At 46.1% G+C, this 17,767-nt stretch overlaps 1 protein-coding gene across 1 annotated transcript in view; it reads left to right on the top strand.

The window, feature by feature from the left end:
• LOC147444651 (B3 domain-containing protein Os01g0723500-like) overlaps positions 1 to 17,767 on the top strand; it is a 108,964-nt gene that overhangs the window by 43,434 nt on the left and 47,763 nt on the right. The window contains exons 2-3 of the mRNA XM_086527910.1: positions 667 to 1,275; positions 1,354 to 1,515. Coding sequence (XP_086384036.1) covers positions 667 to 1,275; positions 1,354 to 1,515 — 771 coding nt within the window. The remainder of the gene's footprint in view (positions 1 to 666; positions 1,276 to 1,353; positions 1,516 to 17,767) is intronic.

Below are 17,767 nucleotides of genomic sequence, written 5' to 3' on the forward strand. Positions count from 1 at the left end.
GGGCTAGTCTAAAGCCACGGCCTGTCTCTCTCCATATGGAATCAGCTCTGCCTTCAGCATTGCTCCATAGGGTTTGGTCAGAGAGAGAACCCTACTCTGCACCAATATGGAAGTGCATGTGTGTGCACATGGGTGTCTGTATGAGATGCAGTATCTTTTTGAGGACGCTCATACTAAACTGCTGGCTAGATGGGGTCAGGTTCAAGATGTGTAGATACTTTTGGGAGAGCCAGTTCCGTCATACGTTTACTTACTTTTGAACTTTAATTACGAGCTAGTGATGTTCTACACTATGACAATTGGATCTTGAACCATTTGTACGTGCTTGATTAACACAAGTTTCTACACAAAACAATAGGAAGCATTCAGAAGCATTTGTCTCAAGCGCAAGGGCCAACAGTTATTATCCAACTGATTGCTCTTGAACCGTTATTAATTTCAAGTAACTGAAGAAATGGTTTTCTCGGGTCCTGTTGCTTGATGCCTAACCTGGGTGATGAGCACATCCGAGTAGTTCACGATGTTCAGGAGAACATTACCAGGTATCAACTCCCCTTGACTGCTCTACGCTTACAAATGTTCATCAATCTATAGTACAGTGCAGTGAACTTTAAGACAAAGTGAGAAGTGTCGAAGCATGTGCACTGACCATTGATCCTTTTTCAGCAAATACCAAGCCTGTTTGTTGAGCACTATCTGCAAGAATATGTTCCAAATGCCGAGATATCGAAGCCAATAAATAAGGAAGTCATGTTGGAGGGACCAAGCGGTAAAGTTTGGCCTGCTAGTATCTGCGGCATGAAAGTAACGAGTATGGGATTCAAGACGGGTTGGCGAAAGTTTGCTGCTGATCATCAGCTTGCACAAGGTGATGTGCTTGTTTTGAAATTGATGTCAAAGTCTCACTTCAAGGTCAAGACATTTGGAAAGCATGGGTTACTGAAGGATTTGGTCCTCAAGAAAGAAAAGGAGGGAAAAAGAAAGCATATAAATGAAAATGAGGCCGATCACCTTCAGTGTCCAGCAAAGAGACACAAGGGTTACAATGCTGATTCCAATTTGTGCAAAAATAGAGAAACAACAGAAGCGAAGCAAGAGTGGAATTTTGGGAAGAGCATTGTTTCATGCAGCAAAGGTGATACACCAGCAGAAATGGACAGCCTAGAAACAGTTATTGATGAGTTTATGGTCTTAGATGAAGAGCCTAGATATGCTGCCCGCAATTTTTTCCCATTTACACTCCTTGAGAAGGCCGAAGTCTCACAAGTCCCGAAGGTCTGATTCTTAAGCTCTGCAAATCTGAGATGCACTTTCAATATATGATTCTGCTTGTAATCTTGTCTGACAAATCAGGACAATACCCCAATGGATCTCTCCACCATCATCTCCCAAAGACGCCCTGTTTCACAAGCTGAAAAAGAGAGAGCCTTGAATGCTGCAAAACGGTTCAAAACCAGTTTACCAGCATTTCGAAAGATCATGAAGAAGTCGAATGTTTACCGAGGCTTTTGGCTGGTAAAGTCCAGACTCCATACCCTTATGCATGTTCTGTGATTCTGTCGCTTCAAGCTTGTTAATTGTAAGAAACTTTGTGTACAAAAATGATATCGTCTGTTGACTGTTCACTGACATGCATTCTAGTCATAAGTACATGATATCAAAGCTGAGGATTGGGACGGGGAGAGGAGATAGCCTCAATCAAAGGCTAGGCATTCAGAACCCAATTAGCCATAAGAATTGTCCAACAAAACTGTTGAAAGCTGAAAAAACGCTCTATTAAAAAGCATGTCTATAAGCTCAGAAAGAAGAGTGACACAATCTGAATGTGAGCCCAGAAGTAATCAAAATGGCACGGAACATTCTGCTAGCTACTAGTGGGCTGGAAAGCAGAAGGGGCCGAAGCTGCTGTCCCTGTCATTACAAAATATATGTTTGACACAATCAGTGAAGCTTGAGAAATTGATAATTCTGAAACTCTTTTCTATTTCCTGTACTTTTCCTTTTAAAGTTAAAACATTAAAACACAAGGTTGACCTAGGAGGTCTGTACTACTACTGTAGAATAAGTAGTGATGATCATACATCAAGTATGCAAGTTAATTTGTCGGTTGTCTCTGTACAAATGCTCTGAGACTCGCTGCTGTTGATACAGGTCGCCTCCTTCGCTGTCCCCTCCTCTCACTCTCCTCACCAGCACCCCCCGCATGTGTTGTTTCCTCCTCTTTGCCTCCTCGACCAAGATAGCTCCTTCCTGAGATCATCTGTTCTCTCTCCTTTCATGTCATTTGCCCCTTCTCACTGAACACATACACATGCACTCTCAAGCACGCATGCTCGCTCTTTTGCTCACTTGTCCACCCTCTATCCTTCATTGGAGCTCCTTGCTTGAACGGCGGACATTGACGAACAACCGGAATCCACCTTCATGGAGGGATTGTGGTGAAGCCCTTTCAACCAAACCCATGGAGTCCACCATTCGATTTTCTCGGTCATTGGAGAAAGCAAGCCTTTTCATTGAGATCAACCACTTGCAAGCCCATCAACAGTAGACACATGATTGAACTTGAAATTTTTACCATTTGAACTAAAAAGAGCATTGGAGAAGAGGCACGGTAGAGCGTAATTCTCTACCTAGATGCATTGACCCCCTAACCCTAAGTCAACCGCCCCACACGGTACTTCCTTTTATATTGATAGTCGCAGAGTATAATTGTTGGGGAATCAGTTTGCAATTGTGCAGCCATGCTTTGATAGGCAAAGCGAACCCCAAGGCCTCACTTATAAGGCACGAAGCCCCAAAAGCAAAAGCTCTGCAAAAAGTGGTGCCCCCGAAAGTAGAAGTGCCCCAAAACTCAACGCTTTCACTATCTTATTTTTGAATCTATCCACAATAGTCCATATGCCATTATAACCACCTTGCAACCATGCTTTGATAGGCAAAGTGACCTCCAAGGCCTCACTTATAAGGCACGAAGCCCCAAAAGCAAAAGCTTTGAAAAAAGTGGCGCCCCAAAAGTAGAAGTGCCCCAAAACTCAACACTTTCACTATCTTATTTTTTTATCTATCCACAACAGTCCATATGCCATTATTCTTGTTCTGTGTCTTAGGAAGATTGAATATGAAATCCATAGATGTACTCTTCCATGGTCGATCTGGAATAGGTAAAGGTTATAGGATTCTTGTCACTTTGTGTTTGCAATACTTCTATTTTCAACATACTAAACGAGTACACACAAACTCGTCCATGTCCTTCTTGAGATGAGGCCAATAGGAGTAACACTTAACTGCTTCGAGCGTCACCTTCATTCCCTTGTGGCCAACAAAAAGAGGCCAGCCGCGCACAAAGTCTCCTTCATGCGGACAAGGAAGAGGATATCGGCATTAGAGAAGGAAATGAGAGAATGGAGAAATGAAGTGGAAGAGTGGAGGAAGGAGAGGAGCACCATTCTTCAAAGAAGGACTGAAGAAAGAGATGGCATACATAGGAAAATCGCTTCGCTAGAGGAGAAAGTGATCATCCAAGATTACATCATCCGAAATCTACAAGGTAAGCTTCTTGAAGCCAGAAGTGGACAACTTGAAGAAGTGGAATTTCAGCCTTCCATGATGGAGGAGCTGAACACAATCAAAGAACAAGTGATGGTCATCAAGGAGAGGAGGAGAAAAAGAAGTCATCTTGGGTCGAGGTCATCACCAAGACACAAAAGAAAGTGGAGGCGACTTGAAGAAGGGGAATTTTAGCCTTCCATGATGGAGGAGTTGAACACAATCAAAGAACAAGTGCTCAAGGAGAGGAGGAGAAAAAGAAGTCATCTTGGGTCGAGGTCATCACCAAGACACAAAAGAAAATGGAGGCGGCCAAGAAGTGGATCGAGGTCACCTACCATCACTAAAATGACCCTCGAAGAAGAGCAAAGAAGGCAACTATGTGCCTTACAAGTGAGGGTCACCGGCCTCAAGGATGTCAACAATGTTGAAAAAGAGGTCACAAGCCTCATGTCCATGATGGGGATGGAGAAGCCTCTACACACAAAGGCATGGAGGGTGGACAAGAGGAGTGAAGGCTCGGGAGAGTCCTCAAAGCACAAAGCACTCATACTACGTTTCCCTTCCTTGGAGGAGGAGGAGTTCTTGAAGAAGAGGTCAGGCCAACCCTCAAGAAGATGGGTATTTTTCTCGGTGATGAACTCACCCTCTCGCAGTTGGCTCACATGAGAGGTGATGCCAGAGATTACAACAGCAAGGCAGAAGGGAAAGATTGCCTTCTACAGAGATGGTCGGATGGTGATTGTAGAACGACGCTCTACATGACGGTGTGAGACCTATGGGACCATACTAAAGATGGAAGCCTGGAATTATAATGGATCTTATAGGCTGGATGTGGGCACCTTTGAGGATAGCTTTTGGGGCAGGGACATTATATTCTTCTCAGAGACTCATTAGGCCCCTGGACAGATGATGCCACATGTGACGGGATATAAATGGGAGAGAGCTTGCCGAACTGACACAATATCTAAACATAGGAGCAGAGGATCGGGGGGAGTAGCAGTATTATTTAGAGAGGAGTCTTCAAGGCAGGTGATCCTATGGAGCTTGGAAACTACCATACACTATTATGATTGGACACACATTAGCACGGTTGTATGCATCTATCCTTGAGCAGCAGGTGAGCAGATGGGCAAAGAGTGAGGGCGTACGAGTAGCGAGACAGGCCAGTTTTAGGAGAGGCTTCTCCACTATTGACCATATTCTGCCACTCAGAGCCTTCGTTGAGGAGGGTAGGGCACATGGGAGATGGATTTATTGTAGCTTTGTGAATTTGCGCAAAGCATTTGGCATGTGCCCAGAGCTAGATTGATGCGCAGACTACAGGATATGGGAGTGTCCATTGAGTTGATTTGGGGGATCGTGGCTCTATACACATCAGTGGTGGGACGTGTACGCACTCCAATGGGGACATCTGATTTAGTTCACTCCACCATTAGAGTGAAACAAGGCTATGTAGCAGGCTACAGTGTCGCTTTCACAAGACACAGTTAGTACAGTTGGTCTGGTCTGGTTCACACTAGACGGACTCTCTAGGCTGGGCAATAACACGTGGCAGGGATACGGATGTTGGTCTAGTGGACATCGTGGCCAGGTCACCACCCTCAGTTTGGAGAGAGACGTCGATGGCTGACATTTATGAGCCGTTGGTGGCTCTTTATGGTGGCACATATGAGTAGTAGCTGTTGGGTCATGTTTATCATCTTTTACGTAGTCGTCTAGAGTGAGTCTATACACACAGCACGTCTTCACCATCCCTGCACATCTGAGCCTCGACACCCCATTGTACTTGAGAGTCCTGGGCTGGAGCTGAGTGTGCTGCCACGCCAGAGTCTGTATCAGTTCTTTGAGATAGTCGAGTCATTTGTTGTGGTCTATTGCTACTGTTGTCTCTCTGTGAGCTCAGTTGTTGTCTATTGTTTCCTGTTTTCAGTCGATCTTGAGTAAGATTGTCACGCACATTGCACTGAGGCGCACCCACTGTAGAGAGCATGACACACTATCTGCGCTACAGGTGCTCTCACTTTGGGGATCACAGTGGGACATCAACCGAAGTCTCACTCTTTGTGAGGTACAAATCTTGAAGCTAGTTGGGTCTATCTAGCTTCTCCTACCTTGCCTTGCATTGTTCTCCTCTCGCCCTGGTCCAATTGGTCTAGTCCTCTCTCGCCCTAGTCATCTCTCGCCCTGGTCCAACCAGTCCTCGTTCCTGGTCTAGTCCTCCTCGACCCGGGTCTAGTCCTCCTCGTCCCTTCGTCCCTGGTCCAGCCTGGGTCTAGTCACTTGCCCTGGTCTAGTAGAGTCTAGACCAGTTCAAGGTTTTCTTACCCAAAGCTTGGTTGGATTGGTGGTCGCTGCATGACACATACAAGGCGGTCAGTCGAGCGTCAAAGCGCACTACTGAGTCCTCTGAAGTACTACAACAGAATACGACCCTTGGTACCTAGTAGAAGTCCATCAACCTCATCACCCATACCTCCACATACGACATCACCCATTCCTCCATCCAGTTCCACATCTTCCAGATCACCTTCTCCAGTAAAGCTTTCTCCTATTCTGCTACAGCAGGCTATTGAGCAACGGGCTTCGGAGCAAAGGGCCATGGAGGCCTTGGCAAGTGTTTTGGCCAAGGTGAACATCAAGTTCCCTACCTTCAAAGGACTCTCTTCAGAAGATGTTGATGACCATGCAAGGAGGTTTGTATCTCTCTGTAGGGGTCGTAGTCTTAACAGAGAAGATGCTTATTTGGTACTCTTTCCATCTAATTTGGATGGCTTAGCAGACAAATGGTACAGCCAGTTTGCAGAGAACCATTTTGCAACTTGGGCAGCCTTAAGACAACAGTTCTGTGCAGCATTCAGGCCAGGTGACTACCAGGAGAAGGTTTTGGATGAGTTGGCCAACATGGTGCTCCAACCAAAGGAGACTTTTGCAGAGCTTATGACTAAAACCAAGTCTCTGGTTTCCAAGCTTCCCTAGCAACCCAGTGAATTTATGGTTAAGAAGTGGGTGGAGAAGGCGCTTCCCAAAACTTCTCGGCAAAAACTTCGAGAGAGTCTCCGACCCGACGCCACTCTCGAGGAGATTATCGCGGCTACTACTAGGATAGAGGGAGCAAGGAAGCTGTTCACCAACTCCTCGCAGGTAGAGACCCCCTCAGTGTTTTCGAAAAGTCCTTCTGATCCATTGACTTCTTTACGAAGGGAACTTGAAGCCCTAAAACTACAACGCGCTCTTCAAGAGGAGAAATCAATCCCATTCAAACAAGAGAAGTCCCCACATCACGAGGCTTTGGATCAAATCAAGAGAGAGCTAGAAGAGCTTCGGTCGCAACAGGAGACTAAAGCTATGGTATGGTGCAGCTCATGTCGCTCTCCAGGACACCCTCCACAGGATTGTCCCCTTTGAGCATATTGCCACTTCTGCGAAAAGTCGGGGCATGAAGACAAGGATTGCTACTATATCAAGGGACTGCGGCAAATACAACAAAGTCTAGGTCCTTCTCTCCAACAAGGGCTAGCACCAACATCTAATATGGTCTTCCCCTATGGTCATCAAAATTACATGCCACCTTTGCTCTATACCCCTACTGTCCAAGGTATGTCAAGTACGTTTCCACATCAAAAATTTTATACTCAGGCTGCTTCAGCTCCTCGGAGCTTCTACACCTCAGCCTCCAACTCCATGCAGCAAGAAGAGCAGCAACCACCTCGTCCCCCATTTCGTCCGTCTAATCGGCCCATCTTATGCTACAGAAGTGGTGAATATGGACATTACCAAAGTAAGTCTCCTTTACCTGAAGGGTCTCCTCCTTGCAAACATTGTCCGGAGTCTAAGGACCACTACAATAAGGATTGTCCTAAGCAAAGGGCATCCTCATCTTCAGGCCCGACTCAAAACCAACAAGAATTCACATTCCCAAAGATCAATCTAATCACAGTGAACACCACCCCTCAGCCAGCACCTGCTACTCATACAGTTCGGCACAACAAGTGGTAGAGCCCGCTGGCATGCTCACTCGGGCACAAAGAGCAGCCATGGGTCTAAGCTTGCCAATAGGACCATCTCGTCCATCACTTCCGCAACCTGATTAAAAGGTCAAACCAGCCTTAAGTGGTGAAAAGAGTAGGCCAGTCTCTATGCTTTCGGACATTGATGGAGCCTTCCTGGCAGCAATAGCTGACTTGCAACAGGTCAAAGTTTCTGAGGAAGCCCAGATTGTGGGAGCTAAGCCTACAGCGCAAGCAATCTTGAAGAACACCTTTCAAAAAGTGTCCCTCTATGAGATGCTCCGGCTAGATGCAATCCTCAAAAGTGACAACCTCTCTGTAACCGGGTGTAGGGCCTAGTGGCGGGCATCTCCCAGTACAGCCTTCAGAGTCTTACATGATTTCTTATCCAGCTGCTCCCCTCACCGACTACAAAAGTCCTTGTCTCACTGTGTCTATTCTTGGGCATCAATTTTTAGGAGTAATTGTGGATGGTGGATCTGGCATCAATATGATGCCTGAGTTCACTATGATGGCTTTAGGCTTGCAGCCTACTCAACTTGCCCTTTTCACAGTAACATTGGCCGACCAGAGGACAATATACCCTGTGGGCATAGTGGAAAAGGTGCCTTTGTAGGTACAAGATTTCACTTTTAGTTTGGATTTTGTTGTGGTTCGTCTTCCACAGGTAGAGGGTGGATTTCCCATGCTCATCGGCAGACCATGGCTGCGACACACTAAAGCACTTCATGATTGGGGAAACGATGCCATGTGGATACATACTCCTAGCTCCCCGATGCAACCAATTCGCCTAGAAGGAGGCATGGATCCCGTCATGCAACATAGCTCTTTGTCCCTAGCAACCAGCCTCGAACAGCCTACTCCACCTGATGGGTCAGATGAGGATCTGTTGGAGTGGTTGGATGCTACCAAATCTATGCCTTGTTATGGAGTCTCTATTCACTCTTTGTCTGAAGTTACACCCTCTTCCAATGTTTCCACAGTAACTAAACCTAATGAGCCACCTGAGCCAGCTCATAGGTTGCAGGTCACAAAGAATACTCCTGATGCGCCCTTGGTGGAAGCCTTTGAAATTGGTGAGCCTATGAAGAATCATAGAAGTGGAAAGAAATCCCCTCTATAGGAGTTCACCCCCCTTCACCATCAGCCCTTGTGCCTGCTTCTCCGACCAGAACAAAGCTCTCCTCTGTATCTAGCTTCCTCAAGATGGGATACAACAAAAAGGATGTTGCTTTCAAGTTTTATGAATTCCCTGCTCATGATAGTTGTTTTGCTCATGGTACCTCCTCACGCTCTCCATCAACTACTGCGCTCTGTAGCATCTCCTCTTTCAGCCAGCGGAGCCAGCGAACCACGGAATTCATCTACAGTGGAACACGAACTCGTCCGGATATACCTTGCATTGAAGATGAATGTTTGTTGTCTCCTGCCCCCTCTCCTATCCCATCGACCCTACCCTCCCCCTCACACTCACTCGTCCTCTGCCCACTCACCCCTATCTTGACCTCGCCCCTCCCCCTCCACTGCTCTCGCCCCCCCTACCCACCCCTCGCCCTCCCCTACATAGACCTCGCCCCGTACCTACCCCTCGCCCTCACCCTACATAGACCTCGGCCCTTACCTACCCCTCGCCCTCACCCTACATGGACCTCGCCCTCGCCCTCGCCCTCCCCCTACATAGACCTCGCCCCCTACCTACCCCTCGCCCTCACCCTACATGGGCCTCTCCCTCCAATACCCTAGGCCTCGCCCCCTACCTACCCCTCGCCCTCACCTTACCTAGGCCTCGCCCTCGCTCTCCCCTACATCGACCTCGCCCCCTACCCACCCCCTACCTACCCCTCGCCCTCACCCTACATGGGCCTCGCCCCCTACCTACCCCTCGCCCTCACCCTACCTAGGCCTCGCCCTCGCCCTCGCCCTCCCCCTACATGGGCCTCACCCCCTACCTACCCCTCGCCCTCACCCTACCTAGGCCTTGTCCTCGCCCTCCCCTACCTAGGCCTCGCCCCCTACCTACCCCCTACCTAGGCCTCGCCCCTACCTACTAACTACCCACCCCTCGGCTTTCAAGCATTCACCTGGTTGCCATCCTGTTGCTGTTAATGCTTTTCGTTCTGCCATCACGATGGAGCTTAACCTTATTTGCGGTGTTACTCCACCTTATGGTCATCCCTCTTTTCGAGAAGAATGTTATGCAGAAAGTGTTGCAAGGTTCATTTGCAAGCATGGACCAGGTCATTTTCCTCTCACTATGGTTATGGAAGATAAAGATGTGGTGGATCCAAACCGAGCATATTTCATTGTTGTGGAGCCTCATTTTGTTTAGCCAATTGGGATTCTTGGACTATGCAATCATACTGGGTTCCTGCCTATTCAAAGGCTTAAGGCGTTTGCAAGCAGTCAGTGTTTTTTACTCCACTTTTTGAGGCATGTAAGGTCATGGTTGGGCCTAGCACCTGCTTCACGAAAGATGTACGGATGCAGTACCTAGTGGTTTTCTTTCACAGTTTTTCAGTATTCCTCTCACCGAGACGGTGAGCGGCGGGCAACCCGTAGAGCAGGCTACAGTGTCAGTTTCACAACACACAGTTAGTACAGTTGGTCTGGTCTGTTTCACACTGGACGGACTCTCTGGGTTGGGCAGTGACACGTGGCAGGGATACTGACATTGGTCTAGTGGACATTGTGGCCAGGTCACCACCCTCAGTTTGGAGAGAGACGTAGATGGCTGACATTTATGAGCCGTTGGTGGCTCTTTATGGTGGCACATATGAGTAGTAGCTGTTGGGTCATGTTTATCATCTTTTACGTAGTCGTCTAGAGTGAGTCTATACACACAGCACGTCTTTACCATCCCTGCACATCTGAGCCTCGACACCCCATTGTACCTGAGAGTCCTCGACTGGAGCTGAGTGTGCTGCCACGCCAGAGTCTGTATCAAATCTTTGAAATAGTCGAGTCATTTGTTGTGGTCTATTGTTGCTGTTGTGTCTCTGTGAGCTCAGTTGTTGTCTATCGTTTCCTGTTTTCAGTCGGTTTTGAGTGAGATTGTCACGCACATTGCACTTAGGAGCACCCACTGTAGAAAGTACGACACACTATCTGCACTACAGGCTATCCATTGTCTCCTACTCTATTTGGTATGTATATAGATGAGGTTTCTGATTACATTGACAAAGAGGGTGACAGAGGTGTCCAGCTGGCAGGGACATGGATTCCATTATTGTTATATGTTGATGATATTGTGTTGATCTCTGACTCACCGGAGGGTATGCAGCGACATTTAGATGTATTACATAGCTTTGCGGAGGATAGTGGATTGCCTGTAAACCTTGGTAAAACCAAGGTTATGGTGTTTAACACCACACCGTAGTGGATCAGGAGATCAGCATCTACACAGATGCATACACTGTGGTGAGGAGACTGTAGAGTACACAGATGCATACACTTATCTTGGGGTAGCCTTCATTGGGCCAAAGTTTTCTTTGAAGAGAGTGCAAAGACTAGATTGACCAGAGCATATGTGGCCTTGGGAGGATTGGAGAGGATGTGTTCGCAAGTTCAGTTCCAAGAACCCCGAACAAAGCTCTGGCTCTTTGATACCTTGGTAGCTTCAGCTATGCCCTATGGGGTTTAGGTTTGGGGACAGTCAGTGGGTCAGGATGGGTGTACAAGTATGGAGAGGCCCTTGGTATCTATGATCTCTCGGCTGATTAGAGCCAAGGCCTCCATGCCACACGAGATCATTAGAGCGGAGTTAGCAGCCCCCATATGGAGATAGAGGCGCTTACCAGATCAGTCTCCTTTATGCACATCTTACGGGATACTACCAGAGACAAATATGTGAGATTGGCCCTTTAGTCCTCCAGACAATAAGCTTTACAGGGTGACACATCATGTCCTCATGGTTCCAAATACATGGCTTCAGCATGGACAGCTTGACTCCCTTCCAGAGTTACCTTGATGCACCATCGTTATCTCTTACACAGATGGAGATTACTAGAATCATTTGCGAGGACCTGACCCAGTTGGACACAAGGAGGACATGGATAGAACCGACACAAGAGTTGGGAAAGAAAATGGCTTTCTATAGAGAGCATCTTCTCCGATTCACAAGGGTTGGGTTTATGATTCGACCAAGCTGTATGGATACACATCTATCTCATGGGTTACGGTGTGCCATTGGTCAGATACGGACATCGTCACACCAGCTTGAGATTGAGACTAATAGATTCAAAGGGATACCAGCAACTAACAGGATATGCCGCCTATGGCATATAAATCCAGAGACAGAGATGCATTATATATGTCAATGCACAGTGTATTACAAGATATGGGGTCGCCTCCATTGTCTATTTAGAGAAGGCTTCGGACCCTTTTTCAGAGTCATGACTATCACGACCAGAGATGTCTTGGTATTTACTTGAGTTACATAGACATAGAGATAGTTTACTAAGGAGATCTGGAGAGAGACAATCCCAGAGACAGATTACTTAGTGATTTCTTCACACCAAATATCGGACAGATAGAGGAGCAGCCACCACTGCAAAGCTCAGCTCATACTGACACCCGCGATACTCTCATTGACTGAGCATTGGAGCTAGGGAGATCGAGACGCCCACGACTAAGGAGAGAAGCTTCACAGCATTGACGGAGACTACAATAGAGGATTTGAGCCATACTATCTCGACATCCAAAGTACAGATAGGATAGATTCATCACCCATTGTATCAATCATCACACATATCCCACACAGTCCCAGCTAGTAGCACTTCTAGATTCAATTTAGTATCTCTTTTTTTTGTTCTCAGACATGGTATCAGATTCGCCAGTTTGTAACAGATTGGTTTCATAGGTCATTTTAGCCTTTTGAAGTCGTTAATATATCATTTCATTTCTCTCTCTCCCCCCCTCCCCCTCTTCTCTCTCTCTCTCTCTCTCTCTCTCTCTCTCTCTCTCTCTCTCTCTCTCTCTCTCTCTGGAATAACAAGTCTTGAGTTCAACTCTCCTCGTCGAATAGATCTTTAAGGTCTCTTGGGATAGTTTCCTACGACGTTAAAATACTCTTCTTCTTCTCCTCCCCCCCCCCCCCCCCCCCCCCCCCCCCCCCCTCCTCTCTCTCTCTCTCTCTCTCTCTCTCTCTCTCTCTCTCTCTCTCTCTCTCTCTCTCTCTCTCTCTCTCTCTACCTTGAGCATATAGACATGCATATACCCCTAGAGATAGAGCTCCATCCCTCCTCAGATACTCCCCTACCTACCTACATTCAGTTCAGTTTTGTTTCATTTGTCTTTCCGATAGACGGATGACATACACACCATGTACATTTGATTTGTCTCATAGGCCGATTTCGGCCTGACATAGACGTTAAAAATCTTTCTTTCTTTCTTTCTTTCTTTCTTTCTTTCTCTCTCTCTCTCTACGTCCAGAGTGCAGATGAGGATCGATCTCCACCATATCTTTCATTGTACTACACATTGTATTTTGTTTCAGTTCTTTTTTATTCCGGACATGGTATCAGATTCACTATGTTGTAACGGCTTGGTCTCATAGGTCATTTTGGCCTTTTGAAGACGTTAATATATCATTTCATTTCATTTCTCTCTCTCTGGACGGGAGGGGCGGTGGGCAAAGAGAGAGAGAGAGAGAGAGAGAGAGAGAGAGAGAGAGAGAGAGAGAGAGAGAGAGAGAAGGGGGGGGGAGACGGAGGGAAAAATGAAATGAAATGAAATGAGAGAGAGGTAGAGGGAGGCAGGTAGAGAGAGAGGGGGGGGATCAAAGAGCGAGGAGGGAGAGGTTCTATGAGAGAGAGAGAGAGAGAGAGAGAGAGAGAGAGAGAGAGAGAGAGAGAGAGACTTGCAAGCTTGTGGACGCTTCATTCACCATTCAATCTTAAGGTATTCATGTGGAGAGCATTGGTGGGGACTATTCGAACAGCTATGCTTATGTTCAATAAGAGAACTAGAATAGGAGCGTGTAGTGTATGTCGTAGAAATGAAACAGTTTGACACATATTTTGGGACTGCAGCCAAGTCAGGGAATGGTGGCAATGGTTCAAGTTCTGGTGGAATTAGACTTGGGGAATCAAGTTCACAAAGTTAACATGCATGTTTGGATGTTTCAAAACTCAAGACTCAGCATTGCTCTTTTGTCTACACTCTTTTGGGCTTTGGTATGTATGGTACATATGGAACATGAGGAATGTAAGTCTTTATGACCATGTACATGTATCAAGCACTAGGATCCCCTCTCAAGATATCCAAAATAGGGTGCTTGAAGATGTCATGACTCTCGGAGATAAGGCATTTCAGCAGAGATGTTTGCTCATATTGAGAAAATTGTAAATTAACATTGTAATATAAGAACATTTCTCCCAAAAAGAGAGAGAGAGAGAGAGAGAGAGAGAGAGAGAGAGAGAGAGAGAGAGAGAGAGAGGAGGTCCTTGGCTACTCCATTGGAGGGAGGGACGGCAATGGGCGGTGATGGTAGGAGTAGGGGCGGCACATGGTGGCAGTCAACTAGCACCACTAACCACCAATGGTGGTGGTGGTGATGTGTGCTAAGGGGCGGCAATGGGAGGTAGGGGTGGTGGCATTGGGGGGAAAAAAAAAGTTTGCTCCGTAACCGCTCCGCAAAAGGGCGTCTAAATGCGGTCTTGTATACCTCTAGGAGCGATTTTGATTTGGCGATAGACACTTTTGAGATTGATTTTATTGAAACAATAGAACCCTATATCATCAATCTTAGGTATTGGAAATGGTAATCTTATTGGAAACCCTATAGTCTGTACATATTCTCCATGAACCACCTTTCTTCTACACAAGTAGTACAGGTGAACAAAAGGGTAAAGAACTTGGTTTGATCAAGCCCTTTTCTATTAATACATTGACTTGGCTCGTGATTTTTTCCTGTTAAGCTGTACTCACTCTGTATGATGGTCAAATTCGAAGGGGTACTCCTAAAATCAAGTCAATAGTTTGATCTTTAGGCCGCTCTGGAGGTAACTCAAAATTCATTAGGTTGGTCCTCTAAGAAACAATTTGCATGAGAGTGAAGGAAGTGAGACGCTCTAACCCTAACTCTAACTTTGACAAGATTGAATTATGGGACTCACTCATTGATTTGACAAAGATCGAGTAAGAGAAAAGACTTGATTTCATTAATTTGGAAATAGTTGAAGCCGATACAATAGAGACGGGCTCGCCCTTGAGTTTTACATCTAAGACCTAGCAGGAGCTTCCTGGCCCTCGAATCCACTATCATGTTGATCTTGTGGTGCCAAGACATCCCCAAGAGCACATCACACCCCTCAACTGGCATGATATAGAAGTCCCTGTGCCCTATGTAATCCTGACAATGCGAATGAAGCTTGCCAATGAGAGTCGTCATTGCGAGCTCATGCCCTGGTGCGGCTAACACTTCATCCACACGTGGTCCCATATACTGAGGCTTCACTCCCAAACTAGTCGCCATCTCTTGTGAAATAAAGTTGGCCTTGGCTCCATTGTCGAAGAAGATCAAGTGTCTTGATCTAGTACCTTACTCCGCGATGTACATAGCTTAGCACTCGTAGTAGTGATCCTTGGGCGTCCTCATAAAACTTACTACAAGTCTTGCTTTGGTCTTTCCCTTCTTAGCTGCTCGTTTTGGTGTTGCTTTTGATGTCTTAGGCTTGTCTTCAAGCTTTTCCTCTTCTTTGGACACTTCGCCAAAATGTGTTCGGCCTCACCATAATCATATCTTTCACATGCACATGTAACCATATGTGCATGTGGACAAGCTAACTCCTTCTTCTAGGGTTTAGGACAGCCTAAGAAGTGTCCTGGCAAGAGGCACAGATCACCCTGCACCTTGAGCGTGTTGTGGATGGCGTAACCATGTCTTATAGTTGGGTCGGCTTCCAAATCAAGCTCAAGGATCTCTTTATACCACAGTAGTACCTTGATCAATTGAAAGAATAGTGTGAGCCCAACAAAATGGGACTCTTGTTATGCCTTTTTCTAATCATATTTTGCAAATAGTGGTTCAATTGCGTAAATTGGATGAGGATTGCAAAGAGACTTTTCGTTTTGGTTTGGACGAGCACATCAAATACGACGTGAAAGTCTTACGACCTAGTCACTACTATTATACCGTCAGGATCACTCTCGAGCAAGAAATGAAACACAACAAAGGTATAAGGAGAATAAGTCCCGTATCCCGCAGAACCGACAGAATCAGCAGAACGGTAAGAACCACAGTACCTCTACTTCTCAATCTTCCATTACACCTAGAGCGCAGAACTCTTCACCTAACAGTGATAATAAAGGAAAAGTCAAAACTCAAGAAATCCCTAAGTTAACACCTGATGAAAAATTTGCTCAAGGAATAGTGGGAGGTTGGTTAAATTTTGAAAAAGAACCGAGTATAGAAAAGAAGGTAGATGTTTTTAAGTGTCATACTAAAGATCACATGAAAATTGTGAGTCTCTCATGAAGTGTTATGGTCATGTGAATGGTAAGCACATTGTCATCTTGTTTGATCCTAGCAATACGTATGATGTGATTATTATTCTCTTGTGAAGAGTGCACGTTTAGAAGCTATTTTAGTCAATCCCATTGTCATCTCTAGTGTTTGCCTAGAATGCACTTCTCATTTACGCATGAGTGCCCTAAAGTAAGAGTCTCAGTTCAAGACGTAGGTTTTCATCTCAAGTTTGCTATTTCTCCTCTCTTTGGATGTGATGTGATTTTTGGCATGAAGTGGTTTTGTTAGTTTGATCCACAAGTTTATTGGAAAGAAACCTCTCTCTCTCTCTCTCTCTCTCTCTCTCTCTCTCTCTCACAGGTGCCTCTCCCACGATCATTCAGTGTGAGTAGAGTACTCCTTTGTCATTAATCTCTCACTCTCATGCTTTGAAAGGGGATAAAACACGCAATCCAGTAGTATCTCTCAGTACATTGTCAAATAGTTCAGAAAAGAATCATTCATTGCACGATAAGGAACTTCTCTGTGTCATTTATTCTCTCGAGCATGAGAAGGATTTTTTGCATTTTCGTGAGGATCATTAAGGCTTCAAGTGGCTCCAATCTATACCGAGTACACCTTGGAGCGACCGTCAAGCTAGATGATTCCAATCTTGTGAGCAATTTGGTGGTTTGATTGATTATGTTTCTAGTAAAGCTAACCCGATTGCAGATTCGTTCAGTCACGAAGGATAGATCTAGGCTCTTAACTCGAGATCTACAATACCCATTGTATCTTTTGATCACATGAAAAGTCCATTTCTAAATTTCAAGCATTTCATTCGTGATAGTTGTTGGGGTTAAGGCCTATGTGCCTTGACCGGTCGCCCAGGTCATGGACGCCCGCCCACTGTTACCCTATACTTATAGTGAGTATACTGTATAGGGAGAGCTGCCACTTCACAGTCTCCCCACCCATATCTGTGTGTCGTGTGTCTCCTTCTCTCGCTCACTCTCCGTCTGTGGTGCTCCCCGATCCCCTTCAATTGGTATCAGAGCGTAGGTGCGGAGGGAGCGCGTGTGTGTACAGTCACGACGACAACGGAGAGCCAGTTTCATTCTCGAAATCGCTTCCGCACGCGTGCGCACTTTCAAGAGTGCAAACAGGGTTTCCACTTCGGCATCGGCAAATTCAGCTTTCCGAGAGCGTTTCTAGCAGGTGTTCTGACATTTTGCCTCCCTTTCGAAGCCGTTCGAGCCATCAGAAACCTCATTCGAGCTACGGTTGAGGAGCTGCATTTTTCAGCCCTCTTTTGGCAGTTTATGCTGCGTTTTTGGATCGAAACAGAGGTTTTTTGGCATAGCTTTCACACCCAGACTCGGATACATGTGATCCAGGAGTCTACCTTGGGGTTTTGGCATGCTCCGGACGCGCTCGTCATATCAGAATTTTAAAATTCTGAATGCTGAATTTTCTGCAGCAGCAGTTGTTTATTGTGTGTCGAGGATTCCACACATGGTTTGCTCTCAGATGTAAGAGTGATATTTGCTGCAAGTTTCCTCACAGGTGGGAGGATACGATGTATGCCTTATGTGGTTTGATGCTTAGGGAGACTAATGTGATTGCATTTTGAGCTCGGCAATGTATTCCTCGAGCATGTTTTTTGGCAGTCACATATATTTGTGTACTAGATTTGCAGGTGTTTGCAATGATGTATGCAAAGTGTGGAGATTGGTGCATGCATTTGAAGTGCGGTTTGATGCGC

The sequence above is a fragment of the Adiantum capillus-veneris genome, chromosome 13, assembly GCF_014529385.1.
Source record: "Adiantum capillus-veneris isolate H3 chromosome 13, ASM1452938v2, whole genome shotgun sequence".
Lineage (NCBI taxonomy): Eukaryota > Viridiplantae > Streptophyta > Polypodiopsida > Polypodiales > Pteridaceae > Adiantum > Adiantum capillus-veneris.